Source organism: Pinus tabuliformis, chromosome 5_2 (assembly GCF_031772625.1).
Source record: "Pinus tabuliformis cultivar Carrire ecotype Pingquan chromosome 5_2, CPIR1, whole genome shotgun sequence".
NCBI lineage: Eukaryota > Viridiplantae > Streptophyta > Pinopsida > Pinales > Pinaceae > Pinus > Pinus tabuliformis.
The window spans coordinates 1,056,192,840-1,056,219,351 of record NC_142306.1 but is presented as its reverse complement, the minus strand read 5'-3'; the positions used below and the strand labels follow the sequence as shown (position 1 = coordinate 1,056,219,351).

The window sequence follows — 26,512 nt, the reverse complement described above, 5'->3', positions numbered from 1 at the left end:
ATTCAATGTTATGTGTGATTTTAGCGCTAGAAATGATATTAAACATCTTATATATTAGTTTTTTTATCATATTTATGTGTCAATGTATTTATTTTATGTTGTAGATGGTTTAGATATTAAAAAAAATGAAAAAAATGAAAAAAAATGAATATTTTTGTGCCAAACGATTTTTTTTTTCCGATTTTTTCCGATTTTAACGATTTTTTCCGCTTTTTTCCCGGCGCCGATTAAATCCCGATCGCGATGTGTGCAACACTGATTAATACACATTAATATTTTATTTTCCCTAAGTTTAGACTTAGGGACTCCATTAAAAAGATTAATTATTTTAATATCTCCTGATCTGTTTAGAATCTGCCCAAACCTATTCTGGGTATTGGAGATCTCATGTGCTCCAACCTCTCCACCAAATTTCGTGGCTAGAGCACATTTGATGCTACCCCAAATCAAAAAACTAGCTCCTCCAGAAAACTGCAGTGTTGCTCCAAAACTGCACTGTTGCCTGACTTCGCCCCTTGATTTGCCCACTCTGAAGTGCCCAAAAAATTCTAGGAATTTGGGATTGTGATCCTTGCCCAAAACCTAGAAAAACCCAGAAATAGTTTCCTTTGGTTCCAAACTTCAAAAATTGACCCTTCACAGCTTGGCCCTCCTCGAAATTTGAATTCTGATGCTGTGACTAATCCTATCAATCTCTGCTCTCCCAACTCCAGTAATCCTCAAATGGCCCTCCAAATGATCTCCCAGCTCCCTGACACCAAATTCCCTCGAATAATGCTGTCCCAAAGAGTCTCACTCTAATGCTTGCGCAGTCATGGAGGAGATGATGCAGTCTTGTGTGTGATGAAGTGAAAGCTGCGTGTGGGATGGCCTTCTTGTTTGTAGCTGCCCTCTACACTCCTGAAAATGATAAAAGGGTGCTCCTGTAGCTTCTTCGGACAATTTCCCTACAACCCTGCTACACAAATAACCAATGAATTCTCCTTTTGCGCAGTGGTGGCTCCTGGATTGCGTGTTATGCTCCAGAAATGCGTATGACCTGTAACTGATGCTTCTTCCGGTCTTGGTGGTGAAGGAAAGCGTTCCTTGGGTGGCGCTCGAAGTCCATCGAAGAAGGGTTGATCTTCTCTCCTTGGGAAGCTCTTGTGCTAAACAACACAATGTTGGCTCAGCTAAACATCTAAGGCAAATTCGATTTTCAAATAGACAAAAGACCCCTCTTGCTCCCTCATTCCTTCCTTTTATAAGTGTTGGCCATGCATTCCTTGTGGGTCCCTCCACCAATTCGATTTGCCTCAAGGAATTCGAATTCCTTCCTCCCAAGTGCGTATTTCATGTGGGCCCCATATTCCACTAGCATGCAAATAAAGCATTCCTCCTATGTTCTCCACCAAAATTTGCCTTGAGCTAGTATTAACCAAAATTGTCAAAATCTATTTTCCCAAGATTAGGAAAATTTAGGAAGGAACATTACACCTCTATAGTTTATAAATTTTGGGATATTACATTTGATATACATTTATCAACAAATTTCAAATGATATGAAGAAATAACAACTCTTAATTTGCTCTTCCAGAGCGATAGAGTATGTGGTCATCACTATATACATCACTATTATTTTTTAAATCATGATGCACAGATGTAAACATAACACCTTTTCGTTAAGATCATCTTTGCATAGGCTTCTCTCTCAAATTGCTGCCATTTTTATTTTATGAGATGACAAGAAAATGAAACTAATGAAATGCAAAGAGAGATACTTATTTTCCTTTTCTCATTATTATTATCTCTTGGGTTTTTCAGAGTCCCAGGCCTTGATGATATCTCATTAAACATAACTCATTGTGGAGTTTGTTACGCCGATGTTGCATGGACCCGGAATAAACTTGGTGATTCAAAGTATCCATTGGTGCCAGGGTATGTTACCTTTTTTGTTCACTTTTCGTCTTATATTTGATGAGGTGTGATCAACTCTGCTTCATGTTCAAAAGTCTTTATTGAATGAGCACAAATGTCTCTGGAATAGAGCTAAATATTTGCTTGAAGCTTTTATAAAATTCTGATTATTTTTAAATGGTTGTATCATAGGCATGAAATTGTTGGAATTGTGAAAGAAGTTGGCATCAACGTAGTCCGTTTTAAGGTTGGCGATCATGTTGGAGTGGGTACATATGTCAACTCCTGTCAGCAATGTGAATATTGTAATGAAAGAATGGAAATCAATTGTGCAAAAGGGTCTATTTTCACCTTTAATGGTATCGATGTAGATGGCACAGTGACGAAAGGAGGATATTCTAGTCACATTGTTGTTCACCAAAGGTAAGGTGAAACTATTAACTCTAATGTAATGAGTTCACTTTATGGATGCTACTTTAACCTTTATATGTGCCTGAACTGAAGAATTGTGAGTCCTCTCTCTCTTGTTAGAGGGACAAATGTAGCCCTTACTGTCCTTGAATAATTTACAGTCATACATTTATCAGTTCTTAATGGTGCACAACCCTAAATACGAGAGAGAAATAAATATGCAGAGAAAGAGGTCATTGAATACGTCACCATAGTCTTTTTTTTATACATTGAGTAATAAGATATTTAACTACCTCTTCAACTAGTATTTAATATGAATCATCAAAATCTATTGTGACCCACTATCTCCTACAAACAGTTGTTACCATTCTAATAACAACAACTGCTCCCCCCGATCCTTTTAACATGACATAACACTTTTTATTTGTCCCCTTTAATGACCAAAATTTTGTTGACAAGATGATTTAAAAGGTTTAATTTTGATAATGAGTTTCAAAATCCTGATTGTGAGCTACTCTTTTCCTCAACAACGTATCTTGAATTCCCAACAGTGTTCTATTAGGTTCTCATCATTCTCATAACGGTAAAATTCTATCAATGCCATTGAATTCCTCTAGGCAACTGTCCATGTCAATCAAGCCCATTCAGCCCCCTATCTGGAGACCCATCTAAGTGGGCACAACCATTCTAAGTAAGAAATCATCGTCAATATTGTCACCATCAGTGTTGTCCTTATCCTTCTTGCTAGTGTTATTATCAATACCAATATAATTCCTTTCTTTCCTTTTTTCATTTTTAACCTTTCCTTTGAGAAGATCGGTAGCTCTGACGTTACAATTCTGAGCCACGTGGCCTTGTGTTTTCCATAATAATATAAGTTTACATGTCTTTGTTGTTGACCTTGCTCTTATATGTTTTCTTGCTTGCTTTGTTTAGCAAATGCATTTTCTTAATATTCTCCTCCTCACTCAATTGTTTATCTTTAACAATGAGAGTAGGTATCATCGTGTCCAAGGATTGTGATCATGATTCACTGCATGCGAATGCCACATTACTATTGTTCAAGGGAAACCTGTTTAATAATACTGCTTTAGTCTCTATTTCTTTAACATTGACACCTACTTTTGTCAACTGTTTCATCTTGGGATCTCAAGTCATTTATGTGACTTCTCACTTAACACATCTAATCCGTAAGACATTTTAGTCCTAAAAAATTGTTGTTTCAAGAACGTAGCATCAATGCTTTTTACCCAAACAACTTGCAACTCAGCCCAAATTTCTTTTGATGGTTTTGATAATTCAAGATGCTGCAACCTAGAGGCAATACCAAGCCAAGTAATGAATTAGCTTTGTTCTCCATATTTTGTCAATGTATGATTTTTTCTTATTTCTTGGGCTTCAAACCTTCAACTCTATCCCATTGACTACCCCAAAAATGTTTTTATGCTTTAGATGCAACTGGATTTGAAACCTTCCACTGTGGAATTTATGACCATTACATTTCTCAAGAGGAGCTTTTATTCCATTAAAAACCCTCCAAGTTATCTGTTAAATCTTTAAATAAATAAGGAACTTGACAAATACATCCATCTGTAATCATAGACATCTTTTGAATGCTGAAATTGTGCCCTAGACATCTCTCCTTGTACTTCAGATTGTGTCTGAGCTTTGTACGTTCATTTTTGCTTACAATGGCAGTCATTGACAGAAAAGTCTGTAGGGATTTTCTGAACAGTGAAAAGGTTAATAATACATCTCAGCATCCACACATCAAAACAAATGTTAAGGACATCTTGTGTATAATATAATACAAAAATATATAATACGTGTGAATGTTATATGATCACTTTCCTAACTGAATTCTAAAGTTGCGGTTAGGGATTTGGTGGCTTAACTATCTTAGGTTTCAACCAACCTAGGAGTGCTATATATTGATGTATTTAGTGATGATTAACTTGAGAGAGTAATACTTCTGTAGTGTGTGGGTAGCACACTTTGAGCTTCAGTGTATGTGCTTGCTATGACATAGCATATATATACAATTTGTCCCACCCTCAATCCCGTAAACAACAATGAGATTGGTGGTACCTTGCTAGCCCCATCAACAATTGGCTCATGAAGAGCCTCAATTACATAAAAAAATTTGAAATTCAAGTTTAATGCAACTTCAGAAATTTCTCCTTTTCACTAGAGGTTTTGCGAATCTAGTCCATGTGAATTTACAGTCTTAGAGATGATTCCCAATATAATAAAACAGCAGTGAAAGTAGTGGACAATATTTCACTTCTAAACAACCCCAATCCACTAGTCAATTCACGATAAGATACCTAAATTTATGCCACAAGTTTCAGCCCTCTAGGGCATTCATATCATGCATAAACCAGATCTGAAAATTACAACTCCGATATCCCTAAATTTAACACTTCATCTCATTTCTAGAATCAAGATACATTTACATCCTTGAGCTAGAGTTGAAAGGTCACTGTTGATAATATTGATGCATCTCTGCAAACCTAGCTCTCTAAATTTTGTACAGTTCCCAGATAGTTCTTGCAAAGACTCACTTACAAATTTTCACTCATCAAGCTGCAAAGTTGATAAATTTGGACAGTCCTCAGCAAGTGCCCTTATTCCTTTGTTCATTATTTTCTTGCACTGTGGAATACACAAGGAATGCTAATTTGGTAAACATTTCCTGAGTGCTGTCACACTTCTGCTAATCATTCAAGGCTTGTGGTTTACTCCTGTACCTCACTGCTATCCGTCGGTAATTTCCAAACTCAAACAATGTTGGATCTTACATTGAATATACCTCCATTAAAAGAAATCTCTAGGGCTATCTCCCTGGACTATTGCTGTGTTAGTTTGTGTAGCTCAAACGGGTGTTCTACTCTCAGATTGTGTCTATGATGCTAGGGAACACATTTCCTCCAATACCCAGAATTGGTTTTGTGAGAAAGGGCCCTGATTAGATTTAATTAAGCAGTTAAGTATTTTCCCTAAGTTTACCCTAGGGAAATAGCTTAATTAATCAGTATTAATTGGGGTAAATCGATTTTCCTCTAGAGACTTAGGGAAAAGTCACTTGATGGGGTCAAGATGATCTTAGCCATTAATTGTGATTAGATCATGGCCATTGATTCGTCAACGAAAGAATATAAGTGGAAATCAATAGGCATTTGGATAACACAGAGAGACATAGAGTTGCAATGATAGCAAGGGTGCAGAGGCAACACAAGGACATCAGTAGCAGGGGTTTCAGCAGAGGTTGCCAGAGAGAATCTTCAAAACGATTTCTAGGGAGGTTTGGAGATGATTTTTCTAGAGAGAGGCCGATTTTCCAGTGGTGTGAGTTGCTCCAGCAGGGGGTGCGAATTTCCCTAGCAGGTGGTGCAAATTGCTTAGTAAGGTTGAAGTGTCGGAGCAAGAAAAATTTGTTAGAGAGATTAATTTGCACAGGAAGATCGATTTGCAAGAGGAGGTCGAATTTCCAGAGGGAGGCCGATTTATTTCTCGGCAGTGTGAGTTTGCTAGTGAGAGGCCGCACATGTGAGCCAATTTAAGTAGTCAGAGGGAGGCCAAATTGCTTAGAGAAGGCCGAATTGATTCCTGGAGGTGACATCGACCAATATAATTGAAGATTTTTTTTTTCTAGAGGTTTGCCATCTTACGACAACTAGTTGTAATAATTTTTGCAGAAGAATTTTAATAATAAAACCTTCATTTGCAAACTGGTTTTCTTTTTGAGGTTTTTCCAGGGACATTTTCCACAAATACTGGTGTTCATTATTTGTGTGTGCGCATAATTTTCTCAGTTCCCGTGGTTATTTATCTTCAGTGAAGTTGCAGTTGTGCTTTATTCAGTGTTTGTCGCAAGTATTTTGTAGTTGACAAATAATCTGAAAAGGTAGGAGAATAATGACTAGTAAGTGCAATAAACTAAAATTTCACATGGTCTCAAAGTAGATTTGAGGGTAGAAGGAAGATCTGCGCAGGCACAGGAAGAGAAGCACACTAGGGTTTTAACCTAGTTTGACTTCTTCAATTTATTTCTCCAGGTTATTTAGTTCACAGAATTTCTAGATTATATCCAAAGATGGCCATGACAAGATTGAGAGATTAGGACAGGTTGGATGGAGCCTCAAATTTTGGCATGTGTAAGGCCAGTATGTTGTTCTTGTTGGACGAATTTGGCCTGAAGGAGTTTGCTGTGTTGCTGTACCAGTAGATCCCATCTAGTTACATGAGTACAGGAGTGATAATGCCAAAGCAAAGAGGTTGATTCTTGATGGGGTCAAGGATAATATTGTTCCACATCTCACTGAGAAAGGGACAACGAAGGAAATATTGGATTCCATCGTGAAATTGTACCAGGATCCTTCAAAGAATAGGAAAATGATCCTCAAGGAGAAGAAAAGGACCATCAAGGAGACAAAAGGAGAAGGTGTCACTTCCTATATCACTAGGGTTTTGTCTGTCAGAGATGAACTCGCTGCAGTTGGAGAGAAGCCGAGTGATGACAAGCTAGTGCATATAACACTCAATGGGTTCTCCAAGGAATGGATAATGTTCGTCTAGGTGATTTTAGGATGAGATAAATTTTTAGATTGGGATCACTTATGGAGTGACTTCACTCAGGAGGAGCTTAGGCTCAACGTAATAGAGGGCACCAACAATAGTGGCCATGCACCGAAGGTTGAAAGGGAGCAGGAGAATGTTGCCTTAGCAGGGAAAGGAAAAGCGAAGAAGGGGTCCAACAAGGGACCTAGCCCAAAAAGAGAGAAGAGTAAGAAGAAGCACGTATCAAAGGTAAAGTGTTATGGCTGTCATGAGTTTGGTCATAATGTCAAGAATTGCCCACATAGGAAGAAGGGCAAGAAGCAAGTTGCAGCTTCAGTACATGTCGATGACCTCTCTAGCAAGATGGAGAAGGAGTTCACATTGATCGCTTGCCTGACTAGCTCGACTTCACAGGTTGTCTGGTACATAGATAATGGAGCATCATTTCATATGACAAGAGTTAGGGAGTACTTCTCTAGGTACAAGGAGGAGGACATCAAGTTCCAGATTCATATGGGGAACAAGTCCAAGTGTACTCTTGTAGCACGAGGGACTATTCTATTTCAAAGGGAGAATGACAAGCGATTACCTATCCATGGTGTGTTGCATGTGCCAGGCTTGGGGATGAACATGATATTCATATCAGTCCTTTAGGACAAAGGGTACAATGTTCTCTTTAGAGGAGCTAGAGTGCTATTACAATACAAGGATTGGAGATCACCTATAGCATTTGCGGTGAGGAGGGGCTAGTTATATAGGTTGCAGTTAGACATGCCCAAGGCACTAGTTCGCAGTAGTAGTCCGAGAGGTCAAGGGGGAGCTATGACATAGGAGGATGGGCCATATTCGTCGTGGAGCACTTAGATTGCTTCGTGAGACTATAACAGGTGTTTTGAAGGTGAGCACAGAGCATGATGATATGTGTTGGGGAAGTTTGCTAAAGTATCTTTTCCAAGGAGTGACAGTAGATCATAGTGGATTCTTGACCTTGTGCATTCAGACATATGTGGGCCTGTGTCTATGAGATCTCTTAGAGGATGCGAGTACTTCTGTACTTTTATCAATGATTTCTTTGGGAAGATATGGATCTACTTCTTGAAGACCAAGATTGAGGTATTTAGTCACTTTCAGGAGTTTAAGGCTCTAGTGGAGAATGCGGCAGGTAGAAAGATCCAAACTCTTCAGTCAGATAACAGAGGAGAGTACACCAGTAAAGAGTTGCAGGAGTTATGTATCAGGGCAAGAATCAAGAGAGAGTGGACGGTTCCTTACAACCTACAGTAGAATGGGGTTGTTGAGAGAAATAACTGATCGATTTCAGAGGTAGCACGAGCGATGTTGTATGACTAGGATCTCCCATGCTATTTATGGGCAGAGGCATGTAGTACAATAATTTATATTCATGACCGGTCCCACATAGAGCGCTTGGAAAGATAGCTCCCGAGGAAGATTTCATCGGGAAGAAGTCAAATGTCAGTCATTTCAGGATATTTGGCTGCATAGCATACTGTTACATTCCAGGCGAGACATGTTCAAAGCTAGATCAGATTGCAGACCAAGGTTACTTCATTGGCTATAACGAAACCTCAAAGGCATACACGATCTTCATCCAATGGGCTAGGAGGATTATAGTCAGGTGGGATGTCAAGTTCATGGAGGACAAGGTGTACAAAAGGTCCAGAGAGTTTCCAGTAGCTGAAGAACAGAGTGAGAAACAAACAAAAGCTCCTGGAGTAGAGTAGCAGAATCAGGGGCAACAATAGAGCATGAGTACAATCACTAGTACAAGCACTAGCTCAGGTGTTGGGGTTCCTGAGGCTTCGAGAGCATGAAGTAGCAGATGCAGCAGATCAAGGAGATGCATTAGGAGACATGGAGGTGGATATTCCTAACTCCATTATTGGCAGGAGGAGTTGTGAGGTTTAGGCTACACTCAAGGATGCTGAGGAGTTTGTGGGGACTCTTAGGATGGGCAGAAGAGAGCGGAGATAACTAGAGTGGTACACTGGTTACATGGCATTAGTCAGTTAGTTGGTTGATAGCGAGCCTTCCAGCTATCAGGAGGCCGCACAACAACAGGTGTGTTGGGATGCGATGGTTGAGGAGTATTCCTCAAACATGCATAACGATGTTTGGGAGGTTGTATCGAGACATACAGATAGGGCCGTGGTTGGATAACGCTAGATTTATAAGATCAAGCACAGTGTAGATGGCAACATAGAGAAATATAAAGTGAGGTTCGTGGCCAATGGATTCTCTCAAAAGGATGGAATAGATTATGAGGAGACATTTGCTCTTGTGGCCAAGTACACTTCTATACGAGTCGTGATCTCATTAGCAACACAAATGGGATGGAAGATCGATTAGATGTATGCCCAGACGACGTTCCTGAATGGTGACCTGGAGGAGGAGGCGTACATTGAACAACTAGGGGGCTTTGTGGCACGTAGCAGAGAGACCCATTTGTGCAGATTGAGGAGAGCTTTGTACGGGCTCAAGCAGGCTCCCAGGGTGTGGTATGAGCGCATCAATAGATACTTGTAGGGCATGGGCTTTGTGAAGAGTGAGGCAAACAATAACCTCTACTACTTGGTGGTTGGAGGAGATGCTCTCATTATTGTCCTATATGTGGATGACTTGTTTTTGATAGGTTCACTAGGGCTCATCGAGGAGTGCAAGAGGGATCTTGCAGCAAAGTTCAAGATGAAGGATTTGGGGTTAATGCATTATTTTCTAGGTATGGAAGTATGGTAGACAAATGGCAAGATCTTCCTTGGTCAAGGGAGACACTATATTGAGATATTGAAGTGATTTGGGATGGAGGATTGTAGAGCCATGTCTACTCCCATGATCACTAATTGGAGGAAGATAGATACATCCAGGGAGAAGGATGTGGACCCCACCTTGTACAAGTAGTTGATAGACACTCTCTTGTATCTGGTCAACACCAGGCTAGGCATATCATATGCAATTAACTCTCTGATTCAGTGCATGGTGGAGCTGAAGAGAGTGCATTGGATAACAGCTAAACATGTGTTGAGGCATTTGCATGGCATAGTCAAGTATGGATTAGATGTGCTCGTTGCTGCTTCAACCTAGGATCAAGAGTTGTTTCTTGGTACATATGGAAGCAGAAGTCCATGGCACTGAGTTTAGTTGAGGCGAAGTACATAGCAGCAATCATGGCTACATGAGAGGTCGTTTGGCTTCGAAAGTTGCTGGTAGCCTTGTTTGGTCAGAGGATAGAGACGATGATGATAAAATGCGATAATCAGAGTTGCATCAGGGTGTCAGAGAATTTGATGTTTCACGATAGGTCCAAACATATAGACATCAAATACCACTTCATCACGGATTGTGTGCAGTGCAGGATTGTCCAACTACAGTATATACCTTTAGATGGGCAAGTAGCAGATATTCTGATGAAGGCTTTGGGGAAGGCGAGGTTCATCTTCTTCAGTGACAAGTTGGGTGTTATGCATAACACCTTCCTCGCTAAGAGGGAGTTTTAGTTTGTGTACCTCAGACAGGTATTCTAGTCTCAGATTGTGTCTATGAGGCTAGGGGACACATTTTCTCGAATACCCAGAATTTGTTTCATGAGAAAATGATCTGATAATGAGATTTAAGACAATTATTAAGGTATTACAGACTCATGTGCATGGATTTGCCTATGTTACTTTCTGCAATGGATCGATAATATTGCGAAATACATAGACAATGAAGTAGTTAAAGAACATAATAGACAACACACATGAACACAACAAGTTTAATAAGGAGTTCACCCAACACTCCTGGGCTATGTCTCCTGGTCCAGCCTTCAGTGGTGACCTCTCTATTATGTCTTCAGAAGCAGAGTTCTTACAAAAGTGAGCTCAATTTGAGTCTCACACAACAAATACAAAACAACAAGGCTTTACTTGGATCCCCCAAGTCTTTCTGAGTACACAGACTCTCCTCACTGACTCTCTGTCTCTGTTTGCTCTTTATCTCAGCACTACTTGTCTCTGTCTCTGTCAGTCTGTGGCTTTAAAGCCAATCTACGCTGTCTGTTCGTTTCTCCTTCTCGGCTTCCTGGCTTCCTGGCCTCTGTCCGCTCAGATCCCCTTCTGAGCATTAGCAATCATTGCTAAACGCTTTCAGGGATGGTGGCCACCTGTTCTGTAACAGAATGGGTCATTGGGCCTTTGAAATCCCAAAAATGGTCGTTTTCTGTTTACACAGAGAAACACTGCAAAACACAAAAAAAATCCGCCAAACATTGTTCATCGGACTTCAAATATTCATAAATCCGCACTATTTTTCTATCGGGTCCACCTTTTAATTGCTTATCTCATCTCCACCGTTGATCTGAAAGATCTTGATCCAACGACTGAGGTTCATATCGGGCGGCTCATGCGTACGGGAGTTAATCGCCCGAAAAGGGTGGTTTTCTCTCTCCTTAGCCTGGACAAGTGGCAGCCAGTGTATGGGATCGGGCGGAGCCCGGCCCAAACCACTTATCGCCTTTGGCCCGCCCGAAATCCTGCTTGTATCGTGATTTCCCCTTTATATTTAAAATACATTAAAATATGAAATCCCGCTCATATCGGACTTGAAACAATATATATTTGCATTAACGAACCCTTTCGGGTCCGGTTTCATCGCATCGGGCGCATTTCCTTTGTAATCCATTCATTTGGCGGAAATGCGAAATACAAAGGAAATTGCCACTTTCCGAATTTCAAAATATATAGAATATCACCTATAACTCCATCGGGTTCGGTTGTCGCAAGCCATATGTATATCAGCCCCGCTCCATTGTAATGTGACGACGCGATTGATCGCAATCGCATATCGCACATACCTCGGGCTGTTGCAAGCGCTCCTTTGTATTTGCCGATTGCGATACTGCAATGCAACTTGGGCCGTCGATCTGCACGCTTGATCGACGGTCCTCGTTGACTCCGTTGATTGCTATCGCAAGTTCCATATGGTGTGCTCCGATTTCCTCCACCTGCCACCGCCGATTGCGATTTGCCGATTGGATTTGGATTGTTGATCGGCTAGATCCAACGATTCTGATAAAAAGTTTTTTGAAGCCTCCGATAAGCTTGTTTTCACTGTTTTCTCCATGTTTTTGCCTCCCGATAGTGTAATCCGAATTTTTAACAAGTTCTTCTTTTGCGATAGTTTTGAATGTTTGAAAACTTAGAGGGTTTTCTAGGATCCATTTGGATCACACCTCCCCACTAAAAAGGCTTTTAGACCGCCAAAAGTTGGTTTTTAAGCATCAATCAAGTGAGGATACAACTTCGTCACTTGCCCAATCTCTATCCATCTTGCACTGCTTGGTTTTGAACCTTTGAGTCCGATTATGAGGTACTCAACATCCCCTCTGCGTGTAGTTCTTATCTTCCTGTCCCGAACTGTATCTTCCTGCAACTCCTTGAGATCAATGTTGCACGAAGCGGGGACGTTTTTTGGAAGCAGGGACGCGGAAGCGTCATTTTCCAAAAATCTAGGAAGCGAAGCGTCTGCTATATATATATATATTTATATTTTTTTGCATTTATACTCAAAACAAACATCCCAAATACCAAATTAGTTGTAGAAGACATGAAAACATGCATATTTGTGCATAAATGAAGATAGATATGGCATCCATGATTCCATTGTAGTTACTAGTATGTACAACAACCATCTATATTCTAGCAATTACAAACATACATCAAATTTTAAGCATATTATAAAACATAAAACATTTAAGCATATTATAAAACATAAAAAATAGATCATATTATGATTTATCTAGCAAGTGAGCAACTGTCAACATTTGTCATGTCCAAAATTCAAATAATAATGTTTACAAAATATGTCACTTGGTCACCGCCAAGACAAAAAAGGTTCAAAATTCAAATTCACAAGCCTACAAGTCTAATGAATAATCTGTGACAAAAGTAGTAGATTCTGAATATATCTACTAATCTCTCCTCCTTCCACCACGAAGAGAACGTGGCAGCGGGCCTCCACGTGGTGGAAATGAAGAAGATGGTGCCTATGGAAGTTGTGGCAGTGGCATTGAAACTGATGAAGAAGAACCCCTTGTTGTTGGTGTTGAACCATGGAACCTAGGAACCAAGGGACCAGATGGGGGTGGGGGTGGCATATCAACACGATCATCATCATCCTAGAATCGCTCAAAAAATTCATGCAAAAAAAAAACACTAGTTAACAAAAAAATTAAAAACATGAATTAGAGAAATGCTTTATAAGGAAAAATTGGAAAATTCATACCATAATGGACATACCTGGATAAGAGCATCCTCTAATTGCTCTAATCGCAACACTCCATCCTCCAAATTGGGCTCCTCTGGATTCTTGTCCCAAATCAACAGGTATTTATTAGAATTTGCATCTTCACAGTAATGGGACAACAATCGCAAGTCGTAATGAACATAAACCAAGCTCTCTACCCGTTCTAAACTCAACCTGTTCCTTTTAACACTGTGGATGAAAGAATAAGAGCTCCAACACCTCTTCGCAGAAGAAGTGTTTACCACCTGTGATAGCACTCGCAATGCCAAAGTTTGTAGAAGTGGAGTACCCCCTCCATGCATGTTCCACCACTCAAGAGAAGAAAAAATCCCTTGATCTCTAATTGCATGCATGCTCCCAAATGGACCAGTGTTAAGCGTATAGTTGCTCAACTGTCTCCGTACTAATGCAGCCTCCTCCTCATCAGGGATTAATTTACTCAATGCAGCCATATATTTTTTGTGAACCTCTTGATCTTGGTGTGGTTTTCTCCTGCTTCCCCCCCCAGGTGCTGGTGTTGAAAGCCATGATGGATGATAGTATTTAGGTGTCAAAACATATGCTAATGCATGCAATGGAACATTTAGCATTTCCCATTGGTTTTCCACCTCTGCACGAATATAATTGTACAAGGTGGTATCTCTAGGCTCAACAATGTCTTTACTCTGCCCCAACATGCTATCCATTTTCTCATACACCTCCCCAATTACTGGTCGATATGAATCTCCAAACTTGATCATGTAATAAATTGGTTTGGTGAATTGCAAAACATATTTAACTTGTGACCAAAAGTAACTGTCAAGAACAGTGTCCTTGACTGCATTAGCACCATCTATGTCAGTGTTAATTTCATCCCATGATTTAGCACACACTAGATTAGTTAAAGCTTGTCTCACCTTCACTAGCCGCCTAAAGGTGAGGTAATAACTAGCAAATCTTGTCTTTGCAAGTTTAAGCAACTATAACTTGGAGTAAGTGCCATAGAAGTAGTTTACCCTTGTATGCCCTGTGATGAATTTAATGAGTTGCTTCCCTCTCCTGTAAAGCTCAGTAATCCACCCACATTCTTTGTGCTTCACAATATCATGCGTCAAAAGGTTCAATGTGTGAACCAGGCACCCAGACCAAAAGATGTGTGGATAGGTACGCTCAATAATTTTTCCTGCTGCCTTACAATTTGCTGCATTATCTGTGATCACTTGAACCACATTATTCGGACCAACATCTTTGATTGATTTCAATAGGAGATCTGCAATGTTTTGTGCAGATGCACTGATGGAGGAGGAGTCATGATACTGCACCACTAGAAGAAACACCTAGAACATTTATCAAATGTTGGTTTCTAATATTTGTCCACCCATCTGATACAATGGATACCCCACAATCTACCCACTCATTTGTAAAACGTGTTAAAGCTCTTTGAACCTTAGCTTTTTCTCTTTCTAATAACACTGTTCTAGCTTTCTCATAGTTGGGGGCCTTGTATCCTTTTGGGGCTTCATTGATGGCCTTTACCATTTCATGCCAATAGGGAGAGCGAAGCACATTGAATGGTATACTGCAAGCACAAAGAAAACGGACCATCTTTCCATCCACATCATCCCTTCCAGCAACATTAAGGAAATCCCCTATTGTTCTTCTACCTCCAGAGCTTGTAGAAGTACCATGAGGAGATGAGCTACCAAATTTAGAGGTTGCACTTGATTCAGAATGAGTTTTTTGTTTCTTGTTTTTTTGTTGTTCAGCCTCCTCTATTTGGATGTATTTTCTTCTTTCTTCAGATGAAATGTTTGGGCAAATTTGTACCCCCACAGGACCCTTTTTTTCATCACTGTCCAGCACCCCACAAAGATGCCTCCTCACACGGGTATATGAACCACAATATGGTTTTCCTCATGACAACCATGAGGGCATACAAATTTGTAAGTTCCACCACCCTTTCCCCCATCAAGTTTGGTCACATAGTTCCACAAGGGTGTTAATGCAGCTTTCCCATCTAGTGTTTTAGTTTCCCCTTCAGGTTCATCCCCTTCCTCTTCAAACCCTTCCTCCTCATCATACATTGGGTCACTCATATTGGGACCATTGTCCTCTTGTGTTTCTTCCCTTCTATTCCTACTCCCCCTTGCCATCATTAAAACCAAGAGTGGAATGATACATAGAAGCCAAAAGAACACCATCTTGGAATATGGATATAGGTGGTGGACAACTTGCAAGTAAAGGAGCAAGTAGAAACAATGAGAAAGAGTAGGAGAGGGAGGAGAAAAATACAAAAAAAATGTCAAAAAAATAAGGGAGTTTGGGGTTTGAGCTTACCTCTTTAGCTCTTGTAGATGAAGTCCTCTAAGCTCTTGCTCCAAGCTCCTCCTTCTCCTATCTCCTCCTCCTTCACTCCTCCAAGCTTTCCTCTCTTCTCCTCTCCTTTCCTCTCTTCTCTTCTCCTCTCCTCTCTTCTCTTCTCCAACTCTCATAAACTCAAAGTGAGCAAATGAGGAATGAATGTGGGCTTTATTCCCTTCATTCCTCACCCTAACCTCACCCTAACCCACCCCCTTTATGCCAAGTCAACAAAAAAAAAAAAAACCGAATTTCATCATCCACGCGGCGCTTTTCTGGAAGCGAATGGAAGCATACGCTTCTCCCTCTGAAGCGCCACGTTTCGTACGCCCGAACCGTCGTACGAAGCGCGCTTCAGAGCCACACTTTGGAAAATTCCAGGAAGCGGCAAAATTAGGTGGAAGCGCGCTTCCGGGGAAGCTTCCTAGATGCATCCGCAAAGGACGCGCTTTCGGGCTTGGAACCGGGGGGGGCGCTTCTTACAACATTGGTTGATATATTCAAGCAACAGATCATCAATAGAAGGCAACTGACTTTGCTCTTTGGGATCTTCAATCAGTGACGGTTCAGACAGTGTCAAGTTCTCTGCGTTAACTACTGAATAGATGTGCATGTAAGCTGGCAAGTCAAGGCGAAAAGCGTTCTCACCTATTTTCTCAAGTATTTTGAAAGGCCCATACCTTATTGGCTTCAGCTTTTTACGTTCACCTTGCATTCTGTCTTTGCTGATGTACAACTAGACTTGATCACCAACTTGGAAGCTATGCTCAATTCGATGCTTATCATGCCTTGCCTTGTACTTGGCCTGGTTCTTTTCCAGCTGTTCTTGCACTGCCTGGTGAATTTCTTGGATCTGGTCAATGAACTTGGTTGCTTTGTCCACATCACTGTGTCCATCAACTGCTATGTCTTTTCCAAAGACAAAATCCAAGGGAGACCTTGGTGTAAAACCAAAACAATTCTCAAAAGGAGATCTCTGTGTAAAAGAATGTTTAGCACAGTTGCAAGCATGTTGCACATAACATAAATGTTCATCCCAAAGCTTGGGATGCTTGCTGCAATAGCCCCTGAGCAACTGGATTACTGTTCTGTTGACCACCTCTGTTTGACCATCTGTTTGTGGATGAAAGGCTGTGCTCTTCTTCAGTCTGGTGTCCATTAACTCCCATAGACTTGACCAAAACTTCCCAACAAATCGGGAATCTCGATCAGAGACAATAGAAGTGGGTAACCCAAAATGAACCCATACATGCTGAAAGAACAACTTCGCTGTTTGTTTAGTTGTAATCTGCTTGTTACAAGGTATTAAAATACACATTTTGCTGAACCTGTCCATAATAACATATAAATAGTCATGACCTTTTCTAGATTTTGGCAATCCCCCAACAAAGTTGTTAAGTTATAGTATGTTCTATGCTTATAACAGTTTACTTCTTTTCCTTATTATTTTCCATAGATTAGCAATCACATGTATATAAAGTAAAGTGCAGATAGAACATTAAATGATCGACTGAAAACAAGCCAAGACAAGAGACACAAGATGTGGCGGCTAGCCAGGGACAAACCCCACAATGTGTGGGGAACCCTTTGATCAAATCTTCTTTTATCTTCAATAATTCAGGAGAGATAAATAATACAATAAATCTGATTCATATCAGAAGTAGCAAACCCTATATCAACAACATCATTAGCGGCTTCATCATCAAACTAGGGCAGACGATATCTCATAAACCAACCGTCGGATTGGCTTTTTTCCACCACAAAAAGTTGCAGCTTTCAGAGGAGGTTCAGATGAATCTACAACACAATTCAGATGAGGAGATCTTCTAGTCCACGTAGGTCAAACTTTACTTTTGTAGTTGCAGGTTCAGTTTCGGTAGCTTCCGGGTTCAAACTAGGGCAGTCGATATCTTGCAAACCGTCCGTCGGATTGACTTGATTCCACCACCAAAAGTTGCGGCTTTCGGAGGAGGTTCAGATGAACCTACAACGCAGTTCAGATGAGGAGATCTTCTAGTCCACGCAGGTCGATCTTTACTTCTGCAGTTGCAGCGTCAGTTTCAGCAGCTTCCGGCTTCACATGTATGAGGGAGAGAGCCTTTTCTGCGCAGTAGAGAAGAGACTCTTTTCTGCGCAATAGAGAGAGAGATGTGATGAGATGAGTGAGTCTAAATGAGGAAAAGTCCTCCTGTATTTATACACAATGTTGGTGTTTGAATAGATGCCACTGTTGGGCTTCTTAGCCTACATGAGTTGTAGGTCGGCTTGATAATAATTCCACAATCAAAATAAATTCATATCTCCATGAATACTTATCGGAATCGGATGATATTTATATCAATCCTACACCTCTCAAAGAGAGGAATCTAATAAAAATATTATTAGCCATGAATAAGATGATCAATATGAAGTTTTGCCCTAGTTGCCAATTTTAACACTCCCTCTCAACTAGGGAGAACTTCATCTGCAATCTGTCTATCGGTCATTACTATTCATCCATCAAATGCACTGCCCTGTACAGCCTGTCCCTTGCCTTGCTCTGCTCTATTTTGCCTGTTCTGCTTTGTCTTGTTCTGCCTTGTACTGATCTGTATTGTTCTGCTCTGTTATGCGCTCCTCTGCTTTGTTCTGTTCTGCTCTGCTTTTGTCTGAATTATGAAGAAGAAGAAATGATCGAGGATGTATCATACTGACTCAAAGTCAGTCTCAGAGTATGTACCACTGGTCCCAGACCAGTCTCAACCAACCCGAAGTCAGTGTCATAGGGAGGACAACTCCACTAGTCCCAGACCAGTATCATCCTCCACTGACTCAAAGTCAGTCTTAGAGTGCGTACCACTGGTCCTAGACCAGTCTCAACCGACCCGAAATCAGCTTCATAGTAGGTACCACTCCTACCACTAGTCCCAGACCAGTATCACAGTCTCAGAGAGTGTACCACTGGTCCCAGACCAGTCTCAACCGACCCGAAGTCAGCGTCATAGTATGTACCACTCTCATTGGTCCCAGACCAGTACTGCACTGACACGAAATCAGTCTCAGAGTATGTACCACTGGTCCTAGACCAGTCTCAACTGACCCGAAGTCAGTTTCATAGTATGGTACAACTCCTACCACTGGTCCCAAACCATATCATTGATCCCAGATCAATGGAGGTCATCCTAGCGTAGGGAGTATGGTAGATACAACGATGTGTCCATTGGTACTACTATGGTTCCTAACTTCATTTCCCTACTCATTGATCAGATGAGAGGTGCTTCCCATGAGTCCCAGACTACATGGGTAGGATGCCTCGACAGGAGAACTAATCAATCCTGTCCTCACAGGAGAACACATCAATCCTGTTACAATCGCCATGGAGAACACATCAATCTAGGCCGCCATGGAGAACACATCATTCCAGGCCTCATAGGAGAGCACATCAATCCTGCTACAATCGCCATGGAGAACACATCAATTCAGGCCTCACAGGAGAACTAATCATCCTGCTACACAGGAGAGCGAATCATCCTGTTCCACAAGAGAGCGAATCATCTTGTCCCACAAGAGAGCAAATCATCTTGTTCTAGTGTGCACCACCAGGGGAGGGTGAGTCACCCTGTGGTCGTATGTTGCTCCAGTAAGAACCGCAAGCCCTTAGAGCTCCCAGAGCTCAATGTATGCAACATGCAGGACCCTTGTACAAGGGTTTCTTGACGACTCCAAGTCGTTTGGGAAAATCACAGATTAGATCTTTCCTTGGGGCTTTGACAAGGTGTATCGACCTGTACATCATCTTAATGCGATGGAGCCTCCTTGCTCATCGACTTACCATATCCCAGATGATGTCTATCTGTTGGAGCAATCGACGAATACGGGATTCCTCAATGATTGAATCCCACCTCTGGTTGTTACAGAGAATCACAGTGTGATGTGTTCAAACAGCTCACTGAAGAGCTTCCCCAACCAGGCAGCTTCATACGAGATCATACTCGTAGAGATGTATCCGGTCTCAGTGGTGCTTATGGCAACCGATTTCTGCTTCCTGCTCATCCATTATATCGATGCAGAATCCAAAGAGAAACAACACTAAAAAGTGCTCCAGTGATCCTCCACACTACCTGCCCAATTAGCATCAGTATACCCAAGTAGTCTCACATCTCTGGCAGTGTATCTTAACCCATTAGTATTTGTGCCACGAAGATATATCAAAAGATTCTTGGCATCAATCTAGTGAGGCTCAACCAAATATGAGCTCACAATGCTAACTGCAAAACATATGTTCGGACAGAGGTTCACCAAGAACATTAATGCGAATGAGTTTATGAAACTCAGAGGCATTTCCCAAATCTGGTCCGACATCACTACCATATAACTTCTAAAATTTAAGATTCTCGAGGTAGTCACAAGCTTGCAGTCCATCACACTGAATCTTTCCAATATCTTTACCACATATTTTCCTTGAGATAGGAAAATTTCCCTTGGCTTTTGCCACACTTCAAGTCCTAGGAAATAGTGCATCGGTCCTAGGTCCTTCATTTCAAATTTAGAAGCCAACTCCCTCTTACATTTGTGAATGAGAGGGTATGCACCTGTTAGAAAGAGGTCATCCACATACAACACCAATATGAAAGGCTTGTCATTTTCAACCTTAAAGTAAAGGTTAGGATTGGCTTCACTCCTAGTGAATCCCAGCTTCATCAAGTAGCTATCGATCGTCTCATACCATGCTCAGGGTGCTTGCTTCAGCCCATAGAGAGTCTTGTTCAACCTGCATACATGAGATTTTCAATCATAAATCTCAAATTCTTCAGGTTGCTCCACATAGACCTCTTCTTTGATCGAACCGTGCAAGAACGCGGTCTTGACATCCATCTGATGTAGGTTCCATCCTTGTGAAGCCGCAAGGGCTATGATCAAGCGGATGGTCGTATATCTGGCAACAAGTGAAAATATTTCATCATAGTCTATACCTTCCTTCTGGGAGAAACAACGAGCAACAAAACAAGCCTTATATTATTCCGTACTTCCATCTGTTGCAGCTTTATCTTGTAAAGTCATTTTGAGGTAACAATTGTCTTGTCCTGGGGTCTGGGAACTACTTCCCAGACATCATTCTTCATAATGGTCATAGATCCTTCCATACTTGATGCTTGACGGCATCTGAGAATGATGAAGGCTCATTTTGTATGATTGTGCTCATACTGGTCAGGTATCCCTGATACTTGTTGGGTTTCTTACTTTCATGGAAGGTTCCTCTGGGTGCACCATTTCCTTTAGCATCATCAAGTAGCCCCCTAAGCCATGAAGGCCTCTTCCTGGAAGAGGAAGGCTCAAGTGGATAAATAGGATCCATCGATTCTTCCACATCAGGCATTGTTACATCATCTACCCATAGAGATAGCTTCCACAATCGTACGGTGCCACACCATTCTGGTCTGGAGTATGTGGTGTAGTAGTCTCCCTCTTAATGCCAGCCTCAGATATGCCTAAGTGAACCAACTGTAATATATCGGAGGTCTTGCTTGGGCTTGAGGGGAATGGTCCCCTTTTGAGCTTTCCTTTGGCACATCCGTACATACACCTTCTTTTTCTACTCGGAATTTGGGCATCCCTGTTACCATATGTCTTACATCGGGTAGATCTTTTTAATGAAGGTGGGCAAACCTCCAATGCCAAAGTTCGGACTGAAGAGATGTGTCATAAGACATGACACCTAGCGGACTTCCATCGACTTGATATAATGAATCAACACGAAACCCAAGAGTAAAAGCATCTTTAACATTATTTTTCCATATACGTACCTTGCCATCGCTGAAGGTTACCTTGTAGCCTTTGTCTACCATTGCCGAGATGGACACCAGGTTCTTTTTAGGGTCAGTTGCATTTAATACATGCTGGAATTTCTAGCCTTCTTGAATGGTTGTCCTCTTCCTTGATTCCAAGCTCTCCTCTTACCTTTGCTATTGAATTTGTCATTCCTTTGATTGCCATGAGAGGGATCTTGATCATCGTCTCGGTGAGAGTCTTTTCTATCAAGGCATTCCCTTGCATAGTGACCTGCTTTATTGCAAATGTAACATCGTCCTTTTCTTCCACCCTTAGGTCCAATCTTTCTTATTGATTTAAACCTGGAATTATTTATTTTCTTAGCATGAGAAGAAAAGGCAACAGGAGGACCTTTAGGTATGGGCATTTCTTGCTCTTCTACCCTTGTTTCTTCTTGAATGCATCTAGCCATTAATTCCTCGAGACCAGGAAATACATTATTGTTCAAAAGAGTAGTCCTGAACACATATCATTCGGATGGTAATCCTCCAAGATTCGTAAGTGCCATTTCTCTGTCAGTAATAGTCTCCCCAATAGATAGGAGATCGTTCTTGATCTCGGTGATTCTTAAGAAGTATGCTTGCATACTCTCATCTTTACCCTTATGAATTTCCTTCAACTTATTTCTAAGAACCAAAACTTGATTCGCATCATTAACTTTAAATAAACTCACAAGTCTATCGTAGATTTCCTTGGAGGTGTCTAGTTCAGAGATGTAGGCCACCAAGCGCTTGTCGATAGAGTCCCATATGATCTTCTTTGCTTTAATTTCTCCGTTCTTCCATTTGTTCCTGGCAGCAGGAGGTGCATTTGATGGAGGCTCAACAATATTGCCTCTCACATGATCCAACACTCCTTGATCCTCAAGGATTAGATCGATAGACATCTTCCATCCGTGATAGTCAGCTTTCTCACAGAGCTTGTCTTCGGCAGGAAAGAGTGTTGAGGACCCCATCATTCTTTTATGCTTATAACAGTTTACCTCTTTTCCTTATTATATTCCACAGATTAGCAATCACATGTACATAAAGTAAAGTGCAAATAGAACATTAAACAATCAACAAAAAACAAGCCAAGACAAGAGACACAAGATGTGGCGGCTAGCCAGGGGCAAACCCCACAATGTGTGGGAAACCCTTTGATCAAATCTTCTTTTATCTTCAATAATTCAGCAGAGATAAATAGTACAATACATCTGATTCATATCAGCAATAGCAAACCCTATATCAACAGCATCATTAGCGGCTTCATCATCAAACTAGGGCAGACAATATCTCACAAACCGACCGTCGGATCGGCTTGTTTCCACCACCAAAAGTTGCAGCTTTCAAAGGAGGTTCAGATGAACCTACAATGCAATTCAGATGAGGAGATCTTCTAGTCCACGTAGGTCAAACTTTACTTCTACAGTTGCAGCTTCAGTTTCGGTAGCTTCCGGCTTCAAACTAGGGCAGTCGATATCTTGCAAACCGTCCGTCGGATTGACTTGATTCCACCACCAAAAGTTGCGACTTTCAGAGGAGGTTCAGATGAACCTACAACGCAGTTCATATGAGGAGATCTTCTAGTCCACGCAGGTCAATCTTTACTTCTGTAGTTGCAACTTCAGTTTCAGCAACTTCCAGCTTCACATGTGTGAGGGAGAGACCCTTTTCTGCGCAGTAGAGAGATAGAGATGTGATGAGATGAGTGAGTCCAAATGAGGAAAAGTCCTGTATTTATACACAATGTTGGTGTTTGAATAGATGCGACTGTTGGGCTTTTGAGCCTACATGAGTTATAGGTCGGCTTGAGAATAATTCCATAATCAAAATAAATTTATATCTCCATGAATACTTATCGGAATCGGATGATCTTTATATCAATCCTACACCTCTCGACGAGAGGAATCTAATAAAAATATTATCAGCCATGAATAAGATGACCCACATGAAGTTTTGCCCTAGTTGCCAATTTTAACAAAAGTCCATGGCAACACTTTCTCAAGGATGAGAAGGAACTGGAAGTGGAGTGTACAAGCCTAGCTTTCTATTGCTGGGCTTGCTTTTAGCATACATGGTACACCCTTTAATATATCTAGAAACTGTTTCATGCATTCTTGGCCAATAACAGAATCTTTGCGGCTGTGCAACTGTTTTACTTACACCAAAATGACTTGATATTAGAGAAGTATGTGCTTCGCGGATTATGTTAACTCTTTCAATTTGAGGAATGCATAACTTTCCCAAATGATACAAGAGTTGGTCCTTAACACGGTAATCCGATTCTTCTACTTGTTTGCCTTGACTTAAAGTTGCATATACATCTTAAAAATCTACATCTTGAGCATATTGTTCAATGTAGCTTTCATGCAATACTGAGTTATGCTTAAGTATAGTAGACGCATTTATGATTGGTCTAGACAACATATCTACAACTTTATTGTGTATGCCCTTCTTATATCTGATGACTAGATGAAACTGCTATAGAAAACCCATCCACCTATAGTGTCTTGATTGCTGCAATTTAGTTTGTGAGTGTAAATATTGAAGTGGTTGATGATCATTATGTATAATTGTTTCCTTACCCAATAGGTAATGTTTCCACTTTTTCACACTCTGCACTAATGCATACAATTCTTTATCATATGTGGGATAATTAATTACTGCAAAATTAAATGTCTCAGAATGATAACATATGGGTTTACCGTGTTGCATCAACACTGCTCCCATTGCATAGTCACTGGCACCTGTTTCAATCTCAAATGGTCTTTGAAGATCTGGTAATGCTAGTACTGGTGCTGTACTAATTTTTTCTTTCAAGGTGTTGAAGGCTTTCTGTTGTTTGCCTCCCCACTGAAACACTTTGCTCAATCTTGTCAAAGCATATAAGGGAGCTACAATTAAGGAAAAGTTAGCAATGAACTTTCTCCAATATTGTGCTGCTCCTAGGAAGCTTCTAACTTTTGTAGCAGATTTGGGTTTAGACCAGTTCACAATGACTTCAACCTTAGAGGGATCTATCTTCAATTCACCACCCCCTACAATATGACTCAAATAATTCAAAGATGTTTTGCCAAATTCACATTTTGATAATTTAACATAGAGATTTTCTCTTTTCAAAACATCAAGAGTTTGCTTTACATGCTTCAAATGTTTTTCCCATGTTTTACTGAAAACAAGAATGTCATCTAAATATACAATTACAAAATCATCAATAAAAGATCGGAGTACATCATTCATAACTCTCATGAAAGTGGCAGGAGCATTTGTTAAGCTAAAAGGCATAACTAGCCATTCATACAGCCCTTGCTTTGTTTTGAAAGTAGTCTTCCATGCATCTTGTTCTGCAACTCTGACCTGATGGTAGCCACTACGCAAGTCCAACTTGGAAAAGTAAACAGCTTCTTTCAACTAATCTAATAGATCATCTATGCGAGGAAGAGGATAACGATTCTTGATCGTTATTTTATTCAGTTCTCTGTAATCAATGCACATCCTCCACGAACCATCTTTCTTTCTCACCAACACGATTGGAGATCCGCATGGTGATGTGCTTGGTCTTATGAACCCTTTCTCGAGCAGCTCCTGTACCTGCTTCTTGATCTCTGCATTTTCTAAAGCGGATAACCTGTACATTCCGATGTTAGGCAATGGAGCATCTTGCTGCAAATGAATATCATGTACTATTTCCCTTTTGGGTGGCAGACCTTTAGGTTCTTGAAATAGGATATCATATTCTGAAACAAATTTTTCTAAATCAGCTTTCTATTTAGCATCACAGCCTTCAAATACATTGGTTTTATCAGGGTTCTTTTCTTTTACAACCATTATTAAAAATTGCTTGCATGAATTTACAATTCTTTTCATTTGCCCTGAGTTAATGAGAGTGTAGTTATTTTTGAGCTGATGAGCTCTTACAATATATTCTATTCCATCTTTTGTGAGTTGATACTTATTTTCAGTTCTATAGAAAATGGCTTTTCTATCATACAAGTAAGGACTTCCTAAAACAATACCACATATATCCAAGGGAACTATATCCAACTCGACCTCATCTACAAATGTTGACCCAAAAGCAAACCTAAGTTTACATTGTCTAGTCACTTGCAACTTTGCTTTATCACATACCCAACCTAATGGATATGGCTTCTTGTGAGGTGTTGTTAGTAGTTCCAACTTCTTTACAATTGCTTCAGAAATCAAGTTTACTTGTGAACCACTATCAAATAAAGTATCAATCTTTTGGTGCTTGGAAATAACTCTAATATGAAAAAGCTCATGTCTTTTCCTTTCATTTTCTTCATTATCAATAGATTGTGCAGGATTACTAGTAGATGCTTCAGAATTTTTACCTTTTATACCTGTGGTTGTGGCTGTTGTTTCATCACCTAAGTCTGACCCCAAATCTTTCTAAATAGCAGCAGCAGTCTTCTTCTTATTGCCATCGAACTTCTTGGGTTTCAGTGCTGGATGCAAAGACCAACAGTGTTCATCATCATGTCCAACCTTCTTGCAGTGAGTGCATGAAGGTTTGTCTTTCTGTACAGCGTTTGCCTTCCTCTCTTTCCATTTCTGCTTCCTCTTTTCCTTGTTCTTGCTTGCAGTGGGTTTTGATGATCCCCCAATCTCTGGGTTCACATTCTTGCCTCTAGCCTCTAGATGTGTAGCCTGAACTGATACCTCATCTATGCTAGTAGGGTTAAACATGAGAATGGTGTGCCTCAAATAGCTATGTAGACCACCTATATACTTCAACAAAGTTTCAGGTGAGTCTAGAGAAATGCCTAGAATTAAAGCTCTTTTTCTAAATTCCTGGGTATAGCTTTGTACACTTTGCCCCTTTAATTGGCAAAGAGTTTGCCAACTCATCATTGCTTGCTGCATATAAGCTAGTGGATAAAATTGTTTTTTAATGGAAAAAACAAATTCACTCCAGGTAGAAAGAATTTTACCATGCTTCTTCAAATCAGCTTGGGTCCTGCCTTCCCACCACACTAGGGTAGTTCCTCCAAGGCGAAGGCTGGCCAGCTGAATCTTTCTCCTTTTCGAATCGATGTTCTGCACCCTGCAATATACATCAATATTTCTAATCCAGTTATCTAGCTTTTCTGCATTTAATTCTCCATCATATATTGGCAAATCAAATTTTACATCTAATTTTATCAAAGGGCTAGAAGGAGGTGTTGATAGAGGAGGCTCTTTCCCTTTCCCTTTGCCTTCTG

At 40.6% G+C, this 26,512-nt stretch overlaps 1 protein-coding gene across 5 annotated transcripts in view; it reads left to right on the top strand.

The window, feature by feature from the left end:
- LOC149162863 (putative cinnamyl alcohol dehydrogenase 1) overlaps positions 1-26,512 on the top strand; it is a 378,702-nt gene that overhangs the window by 124,828 nt on the left and 227,362 nt on the right. For all 5 annotated transcript variants that reach the window (XM_089437416.1, XM_089437415.1, XM_089437418.1 and 2 more), the window contains 2 exons: positions 1,804-1,917; positions 2,089-2,319. In XM_089437416.1, coding sequence (XP_089293542.1) covers positions 1,804-1,917; positions 2,089-2,319 — 345 coding nt within the window. The remainder of the gene's footprint in view (positions 1-1,803; positions 1,918-2,088; positions 2,320-26,512) is intronic.